The sequence below is a fragment of the Pagrus pagrus genome (assembly GCF_965226575.1).
Source record: "Pagrus pagrus genome assembly, chromosome: 17".
In the NCBI taxonomy this organism is placed as follows: Eukaryota; Metazoa; Chordata; class Actinopteri; order Spariformes; family Sparidae; genus Pagrus; species Pagrus pagrus.
The window spans coordinates 24,686,291-24,704,441 of record NC_140201.1 but is presented as its reverse complement, the minus strand read 5'-3'; the positions used below and the strand labels follow the sequence as shown (position 1 = coordinate 24,704,441).

Below are 18,151 nucleotides of genomic sequence, written 5' to 3'. Positions count from 1 at the left end.
GCCATGCAAGGTGCAAACTGCTCATCAGGAGTAATTTGGGGGTCAGTATCTTGTTCATGGATACTTCCACATGCAGCTGGGGTAGCCGGGGATTTGAACCAGCGACTTTCCGATTACTAGATGACCCACTCTACCTCCTGAGCTACAGCCACTGTACCATTGAGGTCCACAGCAGTGTTTGGGTGGGTGGTATGTGGACTCAAGGTTTCCCAGCATTTTGGGAGAATCCGTCAAACTGTTGTGAGGGACTTCAAACACTGTGGCAAATAGACAAAATAGGTTAGCCATAGCCTTGCTAGTATTGCTTTGAATGATTGAAACACCAGTTGGAATCAATGCATATATTTTAGACTTACACAAAGCTGCAAGCCTCGAGATAGTGAACTGCCAACAACAGAGAAGGAGAGAAAGAGACCAGAGAGAAAAAATACCATAATCATACATTTATAGAAATTCTATTAACTTGGCCTGCCACATAAGGTCAACACACTTCTCTGTCAATTATCTAATTCCAAGCTTTAGGAGAAGTGGCACGGACATTACATGAAACTGCATAGCTCTGTGCAGATGTTCAAGTTATTTTATCCACCCCCCAAAAGTGACAGTTGGGTTCCAGGGGGAGAAGAGGGTGCTCATCTGACTGAGAGGACATGGGGACTACGTCAAGCTAGCCAGATTTGGCGTTGCGTAAGACCGGAAGTGCCGTGATTTTCCTGGTTAATATCAAGGTTAATCTAGTTTATGAATTTGTCACCTCCGGGAAAAAGAAGTTATCAATGAAATTATTACATGATAGATGGGCTAACATGTATGTATGACTGTAAAAGTAGCCACCTATGTAATATGTTTATCGTTAATGGAGTATGTCATTCTGTAAAAAAAAAAAAAAAAAAAAAAAGCCTGGCATCAACTTCTACTGTGTAGCTACTGGGACCTTTACAGTACCTGACACAATTATATTTACCACATACATGATCATTTATTTGCCTTCGTGCATTCTAACACATTTTTCTGTGTAAAAAATCATTTCCTGAAGTAGTCCTTATTTTTTGGAAAGTTTATTATTATTATCACTGTGCCTTGATTCATTCATTAATGTAAGTACAACATAATGAGCTAATTGCTATTTTAAAGTTATTGTAAATGAATGTCAGTTTCTGATATCGAATAAATTGGAATATGCTGTCATTTATTTATGGTTCATAGTTCCAGGTACCAACTGTTCTATTGTCCTTTGCGAACGGAGCCTTATTTTGAAACGTACAGCAGGAAGTGCTGTCATTTGGACACCTCTGCGCAGCACTGCACAGCAGCTGCACGCTCTCACGTCCAGTGTTTGACAAAACCTCCTTGGTTTGACTGTGCGAGCAGAACGTGTGCGGCGGTAATGGCTGCCAGGGAGAGTGAGGAAGACAACAAATGAACCCCTGAGAAACGACTCAAAGGTGAGACTGAAAACATGACAACTTGCGGCACAACAGCTGCAGCCTTTTCTACATTTAGACTATTGTCTTGTCCGCTCTGGCTACTTGTCTACTTGGCTCGCAGGTGTGTAGCCTATGTGTTATGAGGAATCTTGAATTTCTGGATGGCACACGCACATACAACACACACAGGACAATAAACTGTCAATACCTTGTGCTCGTCACGCACGCCTCCTCCATGCCCCAGCATTCGTACGATTTAAGGGCAGCAGACTTGTTTGAGGTTTGAATTATATAACCTAGATGCAGACATCCATTTGGATTGTGCTGGCGAGAGCTGGACTCTTTGTTAGCTGGTGTTAACGTGATTAAGCTAACGTTAGCTAACCAACAACATCGTTAGCTGACGGTGGCCAGGCCACATAGCTGTTAGCCTGTTAGCCAATCAGGCAAGTGGATGTCTAATTAGCCCGTTAGCATGCTGGCTATCATTCTTTCTGTCAAGGAGACTTTCATTTTCGACTTATTGCGGATGTATCTCTATCTGACAATGTCGGATATCGAGATTAAAATGAAGTTTTATCATTTGTTCACAAAATGGCCAAGTACAGGCAGGTGTTGGAGTGAGTTTGAATACTGTCACTGACTTGTCCAGTTGTCTCGAGTATGGTAACGTGAGGATTACATAAGTAATTTGAGTTTTGTTGCAGTGCTAACTTGCTGATCTGAGTGGGTTTGGTATATATCTTAACGTATGTTTGGCTCATGCTTATAGTTTCTTATGAAAACAAGAGTTAACGACTTTGAGCAATGTGACTGTAGAGGTCCTCTGAGTAAACTTGTTAATAGTTGAGCTTAAATTCAATGTGACCAGCAGATAGAAATCATACGTCCCATATCTTAAGCATTTTATGATATATAGTACTTGTTTCTATATTTGCCCGTGTATTTTGATTTTATTTGTACTTGAATGTACCTGCTGCTATGACAACCTAATTTCCCCTTGGGGATTAAGAAAGTGATCTATCGTTCTTGTGATTATGTCAGTGAATTGTCAAGTCCAACACATAGATATGTAGGTTTTTTATTAGGGATGCACGATGTGAATTTTATTCTACAGATGACTGATAATTACCTGCCTCTTGCAACCGATAACTGAAAAATAAATGGATACTTTTTTTTTTTTTTTTTCACATTTTCGTATTTTAAACATTTCTGATCGTGTAGTTGTTTACGTGTACCTGAGGGTATAAAAGCCTACTCTTACTGTTCTAGAAAGGCCTATATTTTTGTATTGAGTATTTAATGCAATTGACAGGTCTCATTTGACAGATTATGTCAAAACATTTATTTTTGAATGCGTTTTACTTAAAAAAAGTTTAACAGTTTAATTCTAAAGTCTAATTTAAAGAGTCAGACCTGTTCTTTGTTTTGTGAGTCATGGTGATGTCAGTTAGATGGTTCGAGCTTTGGGATATGAAATCATTCATCTTTCCTCAGTACATCTTAGCCTTTTGCGGTCAAACTGATCATACTCACTGGACTAATGTCAGAAGTCCATGTGTCTGTGGTAAAACTTATGTCGCTTACTTTGTTATCAATCCGAATGTGTGTGGCGACCACGTCAGAGAAGTAGCGCTGGCTCGGGAGAGAATACCTGGGCTCCAGATGTGCCATGAGCCGGTGAAATCCTTGGTCTACAGAAAAAGGCTGGTCATCAAGTGCGATAAATTCTGTGATTTGTGTCAGTAATGGCTTTGGCCTTTTGCTATATATTTAGAAAACTTCCTGCAGTTTTCAAATGCCTGTTGAATAGGCACTACTGTAGGCGGTGGAGCACGCGTCTTTTTTAGTGTGGCAACGCTAACTGCTGCTGCTTCTTATTCCTTTAATACTCTTTTGTGGTGATGACAACTTTTTCAGTGACTTATAATATTTCTTATGTTAAAATAAAGAAAAAAAATAAGCAATTGAGAATTATAACCTGCTCACTAAATGATGAATTGATTAGTCATTAACATGACTGACACGTAGGTAATTGATATTATAATAGGCGTTAGTTGTAGCCCATAAAGCCTGTTAAAGATGTCTGACCATAATCTTTTCACATTTACTCTTTACAAAACTGACCCGATTATGAAAATGATCAGTAGGTGCAGCTCGGTTGCTATTTTCTGGTCTGGCAGGTATATCTGGATTTAGTTACATAATAAGGATGAGTCAAACTGATGGTATCATTTGACCTCTTCTGGTGAAATGTGCCTTGTCCACACCTACTATTTTTTAAACTGGCATGATGTGCATATGCAGGACATGCAGTCACAAACACCTCGACAAGTAACATAATAACAGATACCAGTCAGTGAAACTTGTTGTCACTTGAACACAGTGGTATTGTTTTGTGACTCTTATATACAGTGTGATTCAGGGAACAAGAACATGAATTATCTATCAGAAACCCCCCAGCATACCAGTCGAGTGGGCATTGTTGGGGAGCAGCTCAACGTTAGGTCCAGTAACACCCATGTGAAAACTTCAGGGATACTATCAGGGTTTATTGGGGACTTTGATAACAGGCCAGAAAGGTTGTCTTACATTTTAGAGAAAATTTGTGGCTCAGAAAAATAAGGTAATTGATTTTGTGGTTGGGGAAAGATGTCAGGACACAAGATGGAGTAAAAGGAAAATAATGTTGCCTCTCAAAGGTTGATTTCCAGTCTATTGGTCCTAGGGATTTTAGACCAGGGTGAAATACCAAACACACTCAATAATTATAAACCAGTCCTTTTTTGCCTTTTGTCCACGCACCTGTTACAGTCCTTTCTCGTCTTTTTTTTAATGAGTGTAATAAAAAATTTTATACAGTGAGTGAGAAAAGCAAATGATAAAATCAGAGGGGTGCTGTGAGTCTCCCATAGACGGTAACAGAGGGGCAGGCACCAGATCTGACCGTCAGTGGAACGGATCCAAAACACAGACATGTCAGCAGCACCTAACCTATCCTTTTAAGACTTGTTTAGCTTAAACTAGTGTGTATCAGTCCTGGTCCCAGGCCGCCCCCTGCCCTGCATGTTTTAGATGTTTCCCTGCCTCAAAACACCTGACTTAAATGAATGGGTTGTTATCCGGCTTCAGCAGAGCTTGATGACGAGCTGATCATTTGAATCAGGTGTAGTATAAAACATGCTGTGAAGGGGGACCACAGGACCAGAATTGGAAAAACACGGTCTTAAATGATAGGCTTGCATTTCAAGTCTTTCTGATGTGTAATGAATTGGCATATGGTGGTGTCTGCAGTGAAACACCGTGATCGACAATGACAGGGCCTCAGATCAACTCTCACTTCCCTGGGAAGGGAAGTGTCAAACATACATTCCTGTGCCAGGCTTAAAAGGGTCTTCTACTCCACACCACAAGTCTGTAACTGTGTTCAGCTTTAGAAGCTTGAAACAAAGTTAGCTGGCTAGCTGTATTGAGGAAGCTAGGCTAAGAACATGCATATAACAATGGCAAGACTGACAGAAACACACTAACAGCAGACTGCTGCCACCGATATAACCGAGTGTCTTGGGTTAGCAGGTTTAATAAGAAAATAATAAATGGGACATGGAGACTTAACATTGGTGAATTTTGCAGCAACAAACTTCTTTTCTAAACTAATCCCGTGATCTTTGCCCACAGTGAGGACTAGGATGGTAAGCAGTCAGCCGAAGTACGAGCTGATCCAGGAGGTGGGGCGCGGCAGTTACGGCGTTGTCTATGAGGCAGTAGTGAAGCGCACTGGAGCCCGGGTGGCAGTGAAGAAGATCCGCTGCCACTCTCCAGAGAATGTGGAGCTGGCCCTGCGGGAGTTCTGGGCCCTCAGCAGCATCCAAAGCCAGCACCCAAACGTCATCCATCTGGAGGAGTGTATCCTGCAGCGGGACCAGCTGGCCCAGAGGATGAACCACGGCTCCAGCTCCCCGCTCTACCTGGAGGTAAGGACACAGAATTCACTGGAGCAGGGTTTTGGCAGTGCATTGTAGTTTAACAGTAATTCTGCATTGATGCTGCCTTCATGTCAAACAGTAAAGATGGTAGCCACAAGCTTTAAAATCCTGTTGGAAACACCACCTTGTCATAATGTTGTAAGTGTATCTGGGTTACTTCATTTATGAGATCAGACGACTTGCTGAATGTTAACTTTTTGTAAAGTTTCATTGCTGTTAGCGCATAACACTTCCTGTAGCTCCTTCAGAGTAAAAACCTTCCAGGAAAGACCATTGATTATGACAGTCACCGTGAATTGTTTGCAAGAAATATCACTTGGGAGCTTGGCTTAGGTTATACATGCTTGAACTGAGGGTTGAAGCTAGTCCAAGTGTACTTTTCAACAGTTTTTGCTTTTTTGTAGAAGTTAGTTGTTTAACGTGGTGGCTGAAGCCTCATAAAGGTATCTTCATGCATACTATGGCGGCTGCACCCCTAATCCTCATTGCTTTCTTTCTTTAGGTAGCGAACAGTATATTTGGGTGGATGCTGATTTAGTAATGAAATGTATCTCACTCTGTTTTAAAGGTCAACAAGGCCAGAAATCGACTGACCAATTCAAAAGTTGCAATGCATATTGCTGTTCACATCAGGCCAGTTTCAAGCAATTGACTATCAGAGTTGGTCCTTAGTGCCAGCCGATGTCTAGAATTTGATTAAAGTATATCTCTTTCAATATTATGGCCCTTGGCACTTAGAATTTTCCTTTGAATCTTCAATAATACTCTATGTTCATGCCATGGCTTTGCAACTATATGTTCCAGCAGGGGTTTTCAGTGTCTGACAGTGTGGGTCCCCCCACCCCCTTGAGTGTAATCAGACGCATCAAGGGAGATTCCTGCAGAGGTGATTGCCATTAATTCTTCCATCTTTGCCTGGCTCTTGTAATTTTGTTATGACCCTGCACTCTGCTACCACAAGGCAAGTTAGTGGCAGCTGCTGCCACTATCTGAGCCTCCTCTCGCTGCAGAGTTTTGAAGTTGGTCCTGCAAGCACTCATTTCAGCAGGAGAAATCTCGCACCATGTGCTCCTTCTGCCCTGGTGCATGGCTGCACCCCTCTGCTGTAACCTGTTATGATCACAGACAAGCTCCAAGTACTCCAGTCTGCAGCTCTTCAACACGCTGTCAGCACCCACATTGCAAGGGCGGTCTACTATAGGTGTTCTACATGTGGTTACTGACAGTTTTGAGTGTGAAATACTTGCGCGCTCTAGATCACCCTCAGTTTGCTCATCTGTCAAAATGTCATTATTGAAAAAATTCAGCCAGTAACACAAAAAAAACCCATCTGTTATAGCAACCTCTGGTATGAGGAGCATCTTTTCTCTGTGATTGATATTGAATTGGCATGAATCCAGTTAATAATGCAACCCTCTGGACTGGTGAAGATCGAGTGGTGCCACAAGGCAGTAGCATGACAAATTGGAGAAATGTTAGTTGGATTTTTTCCCCACATATTTTTTTACTTTCCTACCCCTGGACTAGGCCTGCACCACATTTGGAAAAAAGTGATTCATGACAGGTAGACATGATGACTAATTGTATAAGCCAGCAGTGCTTACCTGTTACTGCAACATTGGCTGGTTGTCTTATTTAATCTAAATGGCTGTAATTAGACATGGGTTATAAATTCACCATTGGTCACACTACCAGACTTCATGGGTCGGTGTCCTGCAGGTTTTCTTTCCAGTCTGATGGATATAAAGTAACATTTGCATAGATACAAAGTGGTTGTGGCTCAGGGAGGAACGGCACACTGTCAGTTACTGGGTAATTACAGTGAGCAGAAATGTCAGGTTTGGATACCAGATAAGTGTGTAACCTCATCCAAAATGAAACCAAAACAAAACCTTGTTCCTGCAGCTGCCCAGGCTGCCAATATGTGCTGTAGGTAAACACTGAATAGGTCAGACAGTAATAAAGTGAAAATATCACTGTGTTGTTGTCTGAACAGACACAACAGCTGTGGCTCTTGGAGAGCAGACTTGCCAACATAACAACAGCATAACTTTTTTTATAAACTACTGTACATTTTACCTTGTGAGGCAGCTGGATTTACAAGGTCACGTTATCATGTGATCTAAAAAAAAAATGTGCTTGTGGCCAAACACTCAGTAGTATAACCAATCAGCATCCAATGAGAAACCACGTGCAGCTCGGTGATGGACAGATCATTAGTTCGGTCGCCTACCAAGTATTATTTTGGTGCCTGCCCTTTTCCAAACAGTTGCTGAATGTGAAAGTTAACAGGAATTCCAATTGTTAGTTTGGCTGCTAGGCCTTGCCTCTAACAGTAAATCTCTTATCTCATCATCTGTCCCAGCCACTTACCCTACTTAAGACTGTTGCGCGCTGAATTTGTTAATATCTTTAGGCTGAGTATTTGCTGGCAAGGTGTAGGCCCAATCGTTCCTGACCACAAGTCACAGAGATGATGACAGATTTCAGATGAAGGAGACAACAGCCAGCTATAATTGACATTTTAGCAGGCATTTGAAAGACAGTTGTCGGTTGGCCACATGTTGCTGTGTCTTAAAATAGACTAACACTATAATTTGTGCAATGAATTGGAAGCCTGTTTTGATTTACAAAGAGTATCATGATATCCTATGACATATCCTAGATTATAAGAGGAATGTTTATTTTTCCATCCACTACCAACCACCGTTGACATTTTGCTGTCACACTGCTTCTGGCAAAGATGACATGTCAGATTTTTCTGTGACGATGTAAAATGAAGTTTAACATAAAGGTCAGTGATTTTTTTCCAGCATCGTGAAGTGAGACATCAGCAGCAAGCTAGTTGTGTGACGTCCTATTATAGTTATTGGTGAGAGAATATCAGCGCAAATATTGGCACTTGGAATTAAAAATAAGAAGTTAATCTCTGACTTATATCCCTCTGTGTGCTGCTGATGTGCATTAACAGAAGAGCTGGACGTTTCTAGTTGGATCTGTGTTGTCCCTGGCCTCCGTGCCCCCACACTCACATGAATGTGTTGTCAGGGAGAGGGAGGGGGGATTGGGGGAGTGGGGGACTCCCCTCCCCAGTCAACCTGTCTGCAGCCTGTCATGTCGCAGTGCCTCCCCGCTGTCTGACGGCGGGCACACAGGCACTCTGCCGGTGCCTGATTATAGTCTCTCAGCGGCACGCAGCCTATTGTCAGACTATCCATTCGTTTTTTCTGCAGTGCTAGCATTGGACACTTTCCCAGAATCCCTTTATTCCAGCTCTTTTTTATTGCTCTGTAATGTTCCAGTACGTGCTTACAGAAGAACAAATGATAATAGGGCAGAATTATCTGACCGCGCCAACTGTGGGATAATTTGCATCAATTCTTTTTGGGTAGTGGATTCTTTGGCTAGTGGCATGTCAGACAATTTGCAGCTGTTTGTTTACAGCAGGGTTTCCACTAGGAACGACCTGCTACACACATTCAGTAGTATTTGAGAGTATTTATATTGCACATATATTTTCCCTGTATGTGTATTGTAAATGATAATTTTTCACTGGACTGAGTTGAAATTTGTCCTGAACATCCAAGAGACCCTAAAGAAATTTAGCAACATTCATGCATTCAAATAGTTGTTGCTGAATGGTAACAGTAATCACATTAATAGCAGGAAGTCTTATCAGTCTTAGCAGGAAGATTAGTGCATAGACTTGTGTACTCGCAGATACCAATTCCAGCATTTTAGGCAGTATTGAAAGTACGGTTGGGCGTGTGAACAATGCCATCGTCAATATTATTTTATTATCAGAACAACCCTATTTTTTACCCATCTTCTATTTTAATTGCTGTCACCAGTTAATTACCAGCCGACACAGTGCACACACTTTGTGTTCTCTGACGCTTCATCTTCAACTGACGAACCAACTGCATTCATCCCTTCCATTTTGATTGACGTTGTACTGTAAGTGCTGTCATGGATTATACATCAACTCCTCTCAATGGCCAATATCTGCATTTAGCCAGCAAGTGGTTGCTGCTGCTTTCAATGTAAATAATATACCACGGTAACCACAGGAACTATAAGGAGGGAAATGATACAGGATCTGATTTTACTGTATCATAAGTTCACTGAATAATACATCTTCATCAGCAGACAAAGAAGAGCAATGGTATCGGGGGAACATCAACTACAAATCGTGATTATCCAGTCTGGGAAAATAAACAATGTTTATGATGCTAGTTCTGTATTTGAGCCACAACATGTTGTATATATCTGCATGATGACTAGGGGTGTCGCGACCTCGATTGTAAGTCAGATATCGATCGAAATTACGTCACAATCTCGACCTTCGAAAACAAAGGTGGAATTGACAATTTAGCCACGCCCCCCAGCCTCACATCCGGCAGGCGTGCCAAGAAGGAAAAAAACACACACGGCATGTTGTAGTTCACGTTACCTCCTCTAACCTGAAGCTGCCGCCAATCAAAAGTCACCATGGCAACTGCTGATATAGGAGACACTCGAACCCCCTCCTGCTTCTCTAAAATGTTGTAAATATTCTGAGTTCCTGGTGAATCATATCAACAACGTTCATGTTGTCGACAAGAAAAAACACAGTTTGTATCTCCACAGGCATCATTAAGAAGTAAAGTTAACTGAGAAAACTACACTGTTAACACAGCCGAGTCTTCTGTCCTCACTTATTTCGAAAAATTAAACTCGTGCTAAAGCAATAACGAGTGCTATAGGGGTATTTGTAGCATCACCATGCAACTTTATTTGGTGGTGGAAAACCCTAGATCTAAGCATTTAATTATTGTACTGGAACCACTTTATGAAATGCCAAGCAGGTTTCATCTTACCACAAAGGTGTTGCCCTCCATGTGTGATAATGTGAAGGAAAAAGATATTGGAGGTCTGAGCAGTGCAGATTTAGTGGCCTTAATGACAGATTGCTGGACCTCCAGAGCAACGCAGAGCTACATGACCATCACAGCACACTACATTAATGATGATTGGGAAATCCTTCAAAGTCGCCCCATCTGTGAAGCTCACAGAGGTGAAAATTTGGCAGAAGTGCTGAGGGAAGCATTCGTAGAGTGTACACTGCAAAAAAGTAGATGGCAGGTACCCTCTATGACTTTTCTTCTTTGATTACAGTTAGTTTCATTACAGTTGACTGGTGATACAAGTTATTGTTGCATTTTTATTGTTAATAAATTATTTAAATTTGACAATAAGGCCTTAGTGTGGTACATTGTAAACAAATAATGGAGATAATATCACTCATGACACCATTAGACCATTATTTGAAATAAGAATTAAAAAACTGACAGTTTTCTGACATAAAACCAATGATCATAGACTAGACTAGACTAGTCTAATAATGGCATAGCCACCTGTGCTAAAAGGAAAAAAATAAAATAATAATAATAATAAAATAATTGAGAATCGAATCGTGACCTTAAAATGGAAAATCGAATTGAGGATTTGGAGAATAGCTACACCCCTAGTGATGATGAGATTATACCACAGTTGTGCAGTGTGAGGAGACGGAGGCAGTGTGTGTTTTCTGACTGTGGTTACAGGCTGGTCGATTCAGAGGTACCGCGGTGGAGTTTCCTTCGGCACCCGCTGATTTAAAAACACAGACGGTCGATGTTGCAACAACTTGCTATCTAAAAACACCTTTACTTTTCAACTAGAGTCCATCTGCTTCCAGTGATCGCACTTCAGCAAACATTTGGGCTAAATTTATCGCCTAAACTTTGACGATTTTACTTCCTGTCAGTGCTTGATCATCTGAATGTCCTGAACTTCTTCCATTTTAACTGCCATTTCATATTCTTGCATTAATTCAACTATTTAAAATTTTACATTTAATGAAAATATTCTACTGCAAATACACTGGAACTCTCTTCATTAAATGTAGCTGTTGTTCTTTAACAAAGCTGAAGCTTTTCTGTGTTTAATACAAAACATCATTTATCAAATTCCAGAAGCACATCCCATTTAATCTTAATTTAATGTGAGATTGATGAAGCCTCAGAGGTTTGTGGTCCACTGTCAAACAGGGAGATTAAATGAACTCACTTCCTGCAGCAGGCATAAAAGATGAGAGGCCTCTCACGCTGCTTTGATTAAAAAAAATGGCCCACAAAGGCAACATGTTATGAATACAAAGCCAGAGTAACCTTGCTTGTTTAGTTATGAGTGACAGTTTCTCCTCCTCACCCTGCAGAGCTGTTAACCACTGTGTCAATAATCATGTAAGCTAGACCTGACCTTAGTGATATAATTGTGTTGGTTCTGCTTATTGCAGCCATGTCTGTTGGGGTTTGAGGTGATGCTTTGCATTGTTCCATTTCCAGTAAGTACAGATGTCAGACGGTCTGTTCAGCTTGTTTAGTACTTTAGGGTGTCGAGATTATTTCTTTCATGTGGGATCACCTCAAGTTTTATTTCTGCTAGTGTCAGTGAATAATGTGAAAAAATGCGGAGGCTGACTGTCCCTCTTCAGTGGTCCAATGTTGACTCAATGTTGTTTTTCTTGTCTGTGTTTCTGCTGTAGCTGGTGGAGACGTCTCTGAAAGGCGAGATCACATTCGACCCGTGCTGTGCCTACTACTTGTGGTTCGTCACGGACTTCTGCGACGGGGGCGACATGAACGCCTACCTGCTGTCCCGCAAACCCAGTCGCAAGACCAACACCAGCTTTATGCTGCAGCTGGGCAGTGCCCTGGCCTTCCTGCACCGTAACCAGATCATACACCGTGACCTCAAACCAGACAACATCCTCATCTCCCAGGCCTGCACGCCGGCCGGTTCGTCTGAGCCAACCCTCAAAGTGGCCGATTTTGGTCTGAGCAAGGTCTGCTCCACCTCTGGCCTCAACCCTGAGGAGCCAGCCAGCGTCAACAAATGCTTCCTGTCCACAGCTTGCGGAACAGACTTCTACATGGCCCCAGAGGTCTGGGAGGGTCACTACACAGCCAAGGCAGATATCTTTGCCTTAGGGGTGATTATCTGGGCCATGGTGGAGCGCATCACCTTTGTGGACGTGGAGACTCAGAAGGAGCTGCTCGGGAGCTACGTGCAGCAGGGCACAGAGATTGTACCCTTAGGGGAGGCCCTGTTGGAGAACCCAAAGATGGAGCTGCTGATCCCCGCCAGGAAGAAGAGCATGAACAGCCACATGAAGCAGCTGATTAGGGAGATGTTGTCGGCCAACCCCCAGGAACGGCCTGATGCCTTTGAACTGGAGCTCAGACTGGTTCGTATCGCCTGCAGAGAGCTGGACTGGGACACGTGATGGATGAATCAACAGCACCACAGACTCAGCTGATCAAGCACATGTGCTCATCAGCTACTGTTAACTAGGCAGACACACATTACAGGGGATTATTGTTTTTTTAAACTAGGGAACAATAATTAGAATAGTCATTGTCTGTATCATGGCTTAAACCTTATCCACTGTCCAAGCACATCCAGTCCTCTACTAGCTGTGTCTTTATATTGAAGGGGAGAGGTGCGACACTCACCGCTGCTGCTGCTCCAAACTGCGGCTTAGTCTCAGGCTAATCACATCACAGCTTCCACTTCCCCTGTAAAGAATCACTCGAGCGTGATGGAAGAGCAGAGTGACCCCAAAAGTCCTGCATTCAATTAAAAGTGAAAGTCAAAAAGTTTGTCTACAAATACCATCTTGGACTCGGTGCTAATTGTTACTAAATGCAATATGAGACGTTATCCTGTGATCATTACAGCGTACATTCATCCAAAGGGCCAATATTAAAACACAATCACCTCAGTATGTGGAATGTTTGCAAGCCATTTGTGGCTTTGACAGAACCTGACTTACAAACTGACAGCAGCCTGGTACATGATCACCAGCATCAATATTTACATCAAGATTTGATTCTGTTTTGGCATCCAATGCTAATATGCCCTGAATGCTCAGGTAATAAAAACATTCAGTATGATGGTATTTGTAGACAAATGATCTGCTATAACGGTCAATATTGCTCAGTAGTCTTGGAGGGGAAGATTACCAAACTTTGGTGCTTGAAGATAACTTTTTTCCTTCTGAAGGCTGCTTCGTTGGTTGTCTGGGTGGGGTACTGTTTTTTTTTATTTTTTTTTATCAGTGAGTGTCAGCAGGTGCTTGTGGTGTTCTTTTCTCTTCCTGCCCATTACATACTTCAAGATAAGTTGATTGGTCCCAGACACACCCCTAACCAGTGTAACGGAATGTATAAGGATCAAGACAGGTCAACTTTATTTGTATAGAGCCTTAAACACACAAAAATAATGTTTAATGACAAAGCACTTCACATGGCGATTAAGCAAAAGAGCCAGCAGGATAATTCTGGTTTATTGTAATGCAATGTGGTTCTTATTTTCCATCATTCATGTTGGTAATAATAACACTGTACTCAGCAAGTTAATAGACTGCTCAAGAAATTTACCATCATAAATTTTAGGTAATTTCTTAAACATTTGACTCTGGGTTACTAGTTAGGCTGTTTTGGCTACTGTTAAGATCTGAAGCATCCAACCATTAATCGAGAAAAGACTCGATTCAAAAATAGTCGTTAGTTGTAGCTGATCATTTGTTTTTAAACTGTCCATAATGAACCCAACAGTGTTATAAGAGTGCAATGCTAGACTAGTGAGCTGCTGTTCAAAACCTGGCTCCTACATTACCCACAGTGCAGCTCAGCCACTGGTGACATTACTGGAGACAATTTATCACATTACATGCAGCTTCCTCTGGAGCCACAAAAGGCTTTTTCACATATGCAGTAGTGCTCCCTTAGACTTTTAAACACTCTTAAAATGTACAATAGGTGGAGTTTTCCTTTAAACTCAGATATTGTAGCATCTGCGACTGGTGCTACACCAGCTGACATGCATTAGATGTTATCTGAACAAGACTTTTTGGAGGGTAAACCCTTATAATACTCTACTTAGCTAATAGCATTGTAAGCTTGCTAAGGCTATAAATACTGTGGAATTTATAGCCATGTGTCGATGGTACATACTTGTCCCAATGAAAATAAAAATGTATGAAAAGTAATAATATGCTAACTGTGGATAGGGATCCACTATATTGAAAACAATAACATTGCGACATTTGGGTTTTCTGCTATATGAAAAAATGTAGGAATCTACAACAGATAACTTGAATAGCTCAATAGTAGATGGAAGTCATCATGGTTACAACCACTGAGTGGCAGAAAGGTCCATCATTGTTACTATTTATCAGTATTTGTAATGTGCACATTGCGTTGTCGATGCTGAAACATTAAATTGTGCAGCCCTACTCTGGGCCTTAGATATAACATAATGCTCGGTCACTACTGTGTGTAGTTGTTGAAAGAGAAAAGTTTTTTTTTTTTAATACAATTAGTCTATAAAATGTCAAAATCTTGTGAAAATGCTACTTACATCCAACAGTCCAAAACCTAAAGACTCTGTTTTCTATCATAACTGACAAAGAAAATTCAAGTCCTTACATTTAAGAAGCTGGAAACAGCAAATATTTGACATTGTTGCTTAAAAAATGACTAAAATGATAAAGCGATTATCAAAATAGCTGGCAACTTATTTTCTTTATAGCAACTAATTGTTGCATCTGTAGTTATAAATGCTAATCACAGTTTAGAGGTTGGTTCAACTACCAGACTCAGTTTTTCTTGTTTCTGCGTCCAGTATTTCACTTCCAAATAAAGTGGTTTGGTTAATCTGGATAAACTGTTGGGTTGTTTCCAGATGACATTGGACTTCATTGTAGCAGTGCTGTTGTGTTCCCAGATATCAGCTGTTATTTTAGTGAGTACAGTGGTGTCAGCCAATAGAAATGATGTCCAAAACTATAAAAATCAATCACAAGTTGTAATAAACCAGAATTATCTTTGAACAAGAGAGTCCAAATAACCGAGCACACTACAATAAAGAGGCTGGCCTCCATTCAAAAGAATTTGTGGAGCAACTCCCACAAACAAATCCACTCTTGAGAGAGATCCCTGTTGCCTAAACATGGGTTGAACGATCTGAAGGGTGAGCTGCATGTATTACAAAAGCAGCGACATGAATATTCACATCTGAGTCCGTGTGGACAAGAGACCTGACTGAGTAAAAGGGGCGAGGGATTCAGTGAATCTCACTGAATGCACTTTGATTTTGTTGTTTATATTTATTCCTCATGACTACCTGCTGCATTATATTGAGGGGCTCTGTGAGGCTGGATTCAGTGTGATAACTGTGTCAGTATTTGTTTACCAGCCGAATACAATGTCAGCCAACGGTCTACTTATGTATGCAGTGCCTCTCACCTTCAGGGAAGAAGCGAGAGAAGACACCAGCACACACAATCCTCCACGAGCCAGAGGATCCCTGCCTTTTTTTCCCTCTGATACATAATACTGTTGTGTTTAACTTGATCTCCTCTCACTGTGTCACTGCTGCTCCTTTCCTTTGGCTCTGGATCTTACAGTAATCCCTTTCTTCATGCTTCCGACAGGCTAATTCTAAGCCTATTAAGTTGTTGCAGCACTTGGCAGAGGCTCATGCTCGGGACCCCTTTTGCCTTTCAGGTCATACATAATTTGTGCACTTTTACAGGAACCTATAAAACCAAACAATCCTGGCGTCTTCACTGCTCTCAAACTGGCAGAAAATCATATTTTCTCTGACTTGTTGCCAATATTTATCTGCTATATGGCCTTTAATCCTCCCCTTAGCTGCGATAGTTTTATTTCCTGTCATGATGCGATTGAGATTTGCCTTATTTCTGAAACTCACTGTTTTTCTTTTTGACACTAGAGTGGCCTCAGTGATATTGCACTCAAACACAGAATTGGCAGTTGTGCTTGAGATGCCACCGCGTTTCACCGACTCTCAGCGTGGTGCTTTGGTATGAAAAGCAATACCACTAATCAGTATTAAAATGCCTGTCTGTACTGCAGGACATCTACGCTGCTTTGGACAATGTTGCTTTGCTTCAAGAATATGGTATTTGTGGCTTTCTGTTCACGAGCATCAAAGTTTTGGACTCAAAGTAGGTCACCCGTATCCTCGGAGCTCTAAGCGGAGGATGATGGGTCGAGTCATTTCCGGCCAGATTTCTTCCTTCAACCCTTCTAGACAAGAACGGGAGGAGGAAGACGACCGGCTTCCTGTAAAGTTTGAGACGTTTGCCAAACGAATGCTAGGTCTGGGGGTATTAAGAGATTTCACCCTTTGATTTTCTTGTATTAAATTCCTTTGCACATGTGTAAATACTGTATAGGATCAACAGGGGATGAACAAGGTTGATGTATATTTGACTGGATGTGCTCTGTTTTCAAGAGCCTGAACTTGTTTGACATGTAAATTGCTGTGATGGATTCAGTTTTACTTCAGCTCTTAATTCAGCATCAGTTTACTTCAATCATGGAAAAGATGTGATATATTTACAGGTCAATACCGTTGGTGTGCTAGTGATAATTGTATGTTTTTCATTGGCCTGTTTGTGATTTTGTGTAAGCAAAGCTGGTATACAACGTGGGTCGTCTTTTCTGTCTGGTACCGGGCTGTTTGCAAATGGAACTCTGGGACATCAGTCAGACATCATCACTTTACTAGCCCTGATCCAGGACCTCCATACAATGTACACACTGCTTTGCTTTCTTCTGGTACTTGGACATTTCAGTCTGAGTGGCTCATAAAATTTGTTTTGGGAAGAAAATTGAAAATGAGTACTCACTAGATGGATGATTTAGCATATTACGATGTCCACAGTGAAATATTGTGATAGACGATGACATCGTTATTGTATGGGAGCAGGGGGTAGTGTGTTGCCTCAGACCAGCAGCAAGGCAACAGTTGCTTATCATCACACCACTGTAGTCATCATTGTTTCTTGCTGTCACTCTGATGGCAAACTTGGACTGTCTAAAACGGTCTACCATTCCCAGCGAAGGGAGGCAGATCAACTCTCACATCCCTGCTGGATGAGCATCCAATGTATATCCCTGTGCCAGGTTTGATAGGGTCTTTGTCTCCACACCATGTCTGTAACTAAGCCGTGTTCAGCCTCACAAGATTGAAACAAAGATAGCCGACTAGCTATACTGAGGAAGCTTGGCTAAGTGTCTTGGATTTGCGTAACTGGGCAGGTTTAATAAGAAGGCATTGTCTATCGGCCCAACCCTGCCAGATGGTTGGCAAGCTTTTGAGTGAACACAAAAAAAAAAAAAAAAAATCTTCCTTGCCACTGCTTCTGTGATATTTTCTGCTATTTTGCACCTGAATAAGCTAATTTCCCCACCTTAAAGGACGCTTTCTGTAACAAATGTTATGAGCTGCTTAGTGACTGAAGTATCTTAACTTGTAGGAGATACCGATGCAGGACTGTGATACCTAACGAGTGCTGGGTCAGGGCCACACTTAACATAAAAAATGTCCTGTGGCAGATGAAGAATACACTTGGAAACATGTCAAATAAGATCTGCACTCACAGCCAGGCGAACTTCTGCTCTCACTCTTTTGTATGAACAATTTTTGCTCTTATGTCATTGTATGATATTTTGAAGAGATTAAATGAAGTTTATCAAAAGTGGTGGGGACACCTGTCAATCACTGTTGAATTGATGGATTTTTAATAAAAAGAATTGAAACAACTGAATTGCTGTAAAGAAATGGAGCACACCCTCCTCAGCTCATTGTCTTCTTTTCCTTCACTGCACCACAGGTAGC

At 41.5% G+C, this 18,151-nt stretch overlaps 1 protein-coding gene across 1 annotated transcript; it reads left to right on the top strand.

The window, feature by feature from the left end:
• The first annotated feature begins 1,274 nt into the window (after positions 1 to 1,274).
• On the top strand, positions 1,275 to 18,098 carry pdik1l (PDLIM1 interacting kinase 1 like). The gene is made up of 3 exons (XM_084378969.1): positions 1,275 to 1,445; positions 5,106 to 5,401; positions 11,982 to 18,098. Exons 2-3 carry the CDS (start codon positions 5,117 to 5,119, stop codon positions 12,720 to 12,722), a joined length of 1,026 nt encoding a protein of 341 aa, XP_084235095.1. The 5' UTR covers positions 1,275 to 1,445; positions 5,106 to 5,116; the 3' UTR covers positions 12,723 to 18,098.
• Positions 18,099 to 18,151: the final 53 nt, after the last annotated feature.